This window comes from Pteropus alecto, unplaced genomic scaffold (genome assembly GCF_000325575.1).
Source record: "Pteropus alecto unplaced genomic scaffold, ASM32557v1 scaffold3, whole genome shotgun sequence".
NCBI classification, from domain to species: domain Eukaryota; kingdom Metazoa; phylum Chordata; class Mammalia; order Chiroptera; family Pteropodidae; genus Pteropus; species Pteropus alecto.
In genome coordinates this window covers 70,183,086-70,188,853 of record NW_006442484.1, presented here as the reverse complement: position 1 = coordinate 70,188,853, position 5,768 = coordinate 70,183,086, and the positions used below count along the sequence as shown (strand labels likewise).

General features: G+C 38.0%; 1 protein-coding gene across 2 annotated transcripts in view; it reads right to left on the bottom strand.

Annotated features, from left to right (window-relative positions):
- Positions 1–5,768, bottom strand: part of UNC80 (unc-80 homolog, NALCN channel complex subunit) — a 189,901-nt gene that overhangs the window by 33,549 nt on the left and 150,584 nt on the right. For both annotated transcript variants that reach the window (XM_006921411.1, XM_006921412.1), the window contains exons 48-50: positions 2,873–2,965; positions 1,520–1,555; positions 962–1,180 (exon numbers count right to left, since the gene is read on the bottom strand). In XM_006921411.1, the coding sequence (XP_006921473.1) occupies positions 962–1,180; positions 1,520–1,555; positions 2,873–2,965 (348 nt within the window). The remainder of the gene's footprint in view (positions 1–961; positions 1,181–1,519; positions 1,556–2,872; positions 2,966–5,768) is intronic.

The window sequence follows — 5,768 nt, the reverse complement described above, 5'->3', positions numbered from 1 at the left end:
TTCTCTATATATTTCTACCTTCTCATTTTACTTCCCTTAGTACTTTCGAGAAGTAATTTTAAGGGGAAAAAAGTCAATAATCAGGAAGTTGGTGTGTTTTGCCAAATTGCAATGTTATTTCTGAACGGCTAGAACCTAACTCTACAGATGCACTAAACTTTCCAAGCAAATATTTTGTGACCCATGGAATTTTTCTTTCAAGAAAATATTATGACACTTTACAACTGTTACAAATCTGAATAGAAGATTCTTGGAAATCATGTTCCCTTTAAGAATCTGAAAATACAGACACAGTCTTTATGATTTGAGTAACAAGCGGCATCTCTACAGAAAGAAGGAAATGTGAGTACACAAATACGCAATTCTAGGGCCTCTCCCTGGTACATCAGTAGTAAAAATTTTGAAATGATGACTGGCGTCATTCAGTTGAGAATTTTTCCCAGGGCTGTTTTGAAACATTGAAAGCCTATCATGCACAATTTGTGTAAAGCAGATCTCAGACCCAAGCGAAGTGTGGCTCAGAGTCGAAACTGCTCACTTTCCTGCTTCAGGTGGTGCAGGGACAAGAGTAAGTCCTTCAGCTGAAAGTAGTAGTGTTTTTTTCATGTCAAATGTGAAAATTCTCATGAGAAATAAGAATTTGGGCAGTAAACAGTACTTGGAAGAAGGTGATGAAATTTCCATTTCACTCTCTTTTATTGAGAAGCAAACACATACATGTGGACTGCGCTTTTTCTGTCTTTAAAGACATTTCTCCTCTGTCCAGCCTAAGAGCCTTTTTGACGGACTTCACATACATTCTCCCAGAGGGCCTTGTAGGATGTGCCTCCAAGCCACAGGAAACAAATCACTCTAAGTAGTCAAGTTATTATCCTGGGGACCCCTCCTTTCCCCACCCACACCCCAGACACATGGCCCAAGCGGCGTCCACACTCAGGGGCAAGAAAAACTAGGACAGTACCTCATGTGGGACTTCACATCCAGCAATTCCAGGGCAGTGACCCGCGGCTCCCCAGCCAGGTTTTGTAAGATCTTCAGCCTTGGCCCACAGTGCTTGTAGAATTCCGTGCAGATATTCAGCAGGGACTCCCGGGGTCTTCTGAACTCTTCCCTAGCAATTCGCTCATCCAGTTCCTCTCTGGGAAGGCCTTGCCCTTCCTCCAGCAAGTGGAGATTTTCCCTGGGGAATTATAAAAGGTTAACTGGGGTCCTGCAAAGATGTATATATGGCAGCTCTGAGAGGAGGGAAGAAAAATATGATTCCTTACATTATAGGAACATTAATAAATCAGAAGGGTGAGACCTAGGGAAAATTCATCTGAAGGATAAAGTTTATCATTCTAGAAGAGATTGCTATCCCCAATTGTGGCAGCTTTACATTAGCCAGTTCCTGAGGATTTAACCAGAAATAGTATGCCGTGCATTAATTAAATGAAATGTGACAGAACCATAATCCAGCTCAAAGGCAATCATCACAAGATGTCAGAATTCATACAGAATTAGAGTTGTCTTTTCATACCTGATAAAGTGTAATTTGGCACCTTGTTCCTGGTACCTAGGAATCAGAAAAACAGTCTGTATAACTATCAGAGCACAACCAGGGGCCCCGTGGTAGGGCTTCTTAAGGACTTTTCTTATAAAAAGTTACACATTTTGATAAACTCACTAATATACACACACAAATTCTAAAATATAAAATCTTTATCTTTCGTTTGCCTGCCACATATGCTGCAATTATAGCTGCTATGAAAGTTATTCCATTGTCATATAATTTGTAGAAAGATATAAAAACATATACAAATTCATAAAATGTAGCCAAATGAAAATTTTTGAAAACTTTGAAAGTGAATTGAAGGTAAGTTACAGTTTTAACACCATGTACATGCTTTTACATGATCCGAGGATGAAATATGGCTGACTTCCTTTCATTTGTGGAAATTTATTGCTTCATGAATGGTTGATAATAGGACTTTAAAAATCCTTTTTTCCATGCACATTTCATCTAGTAGTTGAACCTAGCCCCTAAATATCACTCAAACTACAATCATTTTTCTCAATATAAGAAATTGATTCATGAGTTAGCCATCACATTAGGAAACTTATAGTTGAATTTGAAATTCGTTTTCTTTTTAATGGATACAATGAGCAGAAAATTTACATAAATTAACTTTACATAAATAATGATACACCCTTAAAAATGTGCTTCAAAGAGACTAGAAAATTAGTTTCTCCTTAAACACTCCCTGCTAACTACTCCATCTTGGGAAATGAGAACTTTCTCTCAAACTGATTTTGGGAGGAAGAAGCTAATTAAAACGTTTTTGTGTATGTGTTAGACTACTTAGAGATTAACACAGAATGAAGCAGTAAAATATTAACAAGTATAGCCAGTGTCTGAGTTACACCAAAACAGGGAAGAAGATTAAGTCAAAGACTGTGAAATCGTCATTTAAGGACCTGAGCCTGTTGGGATGAATTGTCTGTGGAAAATCTGTCCAGGTTAAAGAAAGTTGACTGCATAACTGGGAATGAGAAACACCTCCTGATTATTATTGTTTTATTTGCCTTTTTCTTGGAGGCAAATGAAACAGCGCTAGAATAGTTCAAAGACTACCCAGGAGACAGAGAACATTTTGCATGTTCGTGCAAATAAATTGACACAAATGCCAATTTATGAAGATAAGCTCAGATTTCTCTTTGACAATTTCAAAAGAAGCCTTGGTATTTTCTTGAACTCTAAACTCTCACCTTCTTTTCTTTTCCTTGGAGATTTTCACACTTAGTATTGACATTTTTAGGATTTCTTTCATTCCCAACAGCCGAGGTTCAGTTTGTATGAAATTGAGAGATTAGAATAAGGCCAGTATATTACCTGGTGTTCACCCCAGAAGACATGGTGTGATTGGCTGTGGTGGTTCCTTTATGACCTTGGTCACACCTGCTCATCTGTGGGGCTGTCATGGGCCTGCAGCAATGACAGTAACCATCACAACAGAACAACAACAATAAAAGAAGTGAAAATATGAAATCCTCAAGTTATTGAAGCTCACATAAGTTTTGAGTTAAGAGTCTCAAAAAAACAGACTATTTAGCTTTGGGCTTTTCTGTCACACTCTTTTGCTGTTTCTGTTCTGAGAAACACTATAAAGAGGACATGGATTTCCAAGGGTCTATAAGCTCACCGTAATTTAAGTTATTCCACTTGGTTCTGAGTAATAAACTGTGACTCTTCAAACCAGACATTTATGAAATCAGACTCCTTGGTCTGTACTGATTAAGTAAGAGTTAAGAGCTCATCTTTTTTTTAATTCTACAGATACCAGGAAGTTAATCATTCTAGATAATAAGTAAAGGTAAGAGTATATACACCATTTTGGCCACCTACACCATTATCAACCACTCTATTTTTTTGAGAAACTATAAAAGAACAAAAGAATCTTTCTAGTCAAAATTATACCTAAGATTACCCAGGGAAGTGAGCAAATTAGTGTCTATTATAAATCAGTAATTAAGATGCTTAGAAATAGATTCAAATCATCTCATTTTATATCTTCAGGGTTTACATTAACTATGTGGTAAACTTTTTATCGGCTTCTGAGACATGGAAGGGATGATGCAGCTTTTCAATGCAATTGCTTGTATAAACACATAAAGTCTTGCAGTACTGATTTTCTGCATGCTGGGTGTAGCTAGAAAGTGAGTAAGCCCTTAACAATCACACCAGACTTTCTCTTCCCATGCCTTTACTGTGGTAGGCGGAATTTAAAGACGGCCCCGAAACCTTTCTCCCCAGTTATTTCTCCAGTGATTATGTTACATTATATGGTGAAAGGGAGATTATCTAGCTAGGTTTAAACTCATCACACCAGTTCTCAAAAAGTAGAGTTTTCTGTATTTCAAGGGGCAGAGAGATTCGAAGCATAAGGTGCCATTGTTAGCTGGAAGATAGAGGGGACTGGGTGAGAAAGAACACAAGTGCCTTTAAAGGCAGAGAGTAGACCCCAGTTGACAGAAAGGAAAAGGGACCTCAGACCTAAAGCTGCATGATACCAGCTTCTGCCAAAGATCTGAAAGAGCTCGGAAGTGGATTTTCCTCCAGAACCTTCAGATGAGAGCCCAGACTGAGTGACCTCTCGACTTTGGCCTTGTGAGCAGAGAGAATAGCTGAGCCTGCCCTGACTTCCAGCCTCCAGAAATATGAGATAATAAATGTTCTGTATTAAACCTCTAAGTTTGTGGTAGTGTATTACGCAACAATACAAAACTAATACTAATACATTTGTAATATTCTTACTTATGTGTTATCACCTATACAACTGTTAATTTTTTTTTTTCATGAGTCAAGAAATTAGGAGTGTGGAAGTGAAATACAATTCTTCTTTTCTTTTCTTGGTAAAAAGAGGAAAGCCAATTTTATTTCAAATAATCACAACCAACCAATGAGGCTAGTTTACCATTCCGCCAAAAGAATATTCAATGCACTGAGATATTTAAAGCCAAAGAATTTCAAATGTCAGAGTTCCATCTATGATTCATCATGGAATTGTGATTAAGTCAATTTTGGATAAGTTTATTGATTTATCCTTATAAAAGAGCATAGAAAGGAGGAAAACACCAGTAGTGCATAATATAAGGAGAAATAACTAAAGTGTCACGCAGAGAAAACTGACTGCTCTTCTCTCTCCCCTATTTGCAGGAAGGACTAGTGATATAACCAGATGGGTGCAGAAAGAAGAGTGTAAGTTTGATATTTTTCCTTTGCATGTTCTTCCTTCTGGGACTTTCCTGAAACCGTCATCAAAACATTGAAACTATTTGCAAGAGGCAGTTTTTCATGGTTCCCAGTTCCACTGTTTCCTATTTCCTCAGTTTGGTGCATATGAACACTTCGGCAGCGATAGTCCATTCAAGGCTTTTGGGTTGCATTCTGCCTGCCTAGGTGGCCAATGGTTGGAAACTAAACATATATCGACTTAATGAATCACAATCTCACTCCCTCTCTCACTTGCTGGTGTATGCTGAAAAAGTCCTCCCTAGACAGAGGGATTTCTGCTAGCCCTCTCGTCAACGGAGCAAGATGGGGCTGGGAAAGTTGGTGCCTTTCGGTGGGGGTAAACTGTAGACAGAATTTTAGGATAAGAATGTAGCCAAATGGGATAGAGAAGCAAAGACACCAAGGCTGGAAGAAGCCTTCCTCACCTCCACTCCAGGGAAGAATGTCTCCTTCTATCTAATCAGAAGGAAAAGCAGTCACTTGCAAAGTGTCTTGCATTCACCTTCCCCGCTCTTATCACTCAGTTTTCTGTCTCTGCCCCTGCCCCCCAAATCTGGCCTTCTGTACCCAAGAATATAGTGACAGGAATAACTACTTGGAACTTTGTTTAGGGCTGAATTCTAGTGTTAATTTACCTCGCCAACTCCAAATCTCTCAGCCTTCTCTCTCAGCACTAGTGAGTCTTGTCGCACAAAGAATCTGTTAATTCTAACATTAGAATAAAATATTCTAGTTTGTTTATTACATAGTTCTTGAAATTACAGTAAAAAAAAAACAACTAAAATATTTTTAAAAATACGTAGTTGGAATTGCAGACATTTCATGTTTCATAAAATAAGAGTTAATAAAAATGTGGATCACATTTTCATATTCACTAAATTGGCCCTTTTACAAAAATTTGTTTACCACTGGGTTAAAACGGCCACAGATGCTCAGCAAGCTACATGCAAGTGTGTGGTTAGCAATCATGGTACAATAATAATAATAATAATAA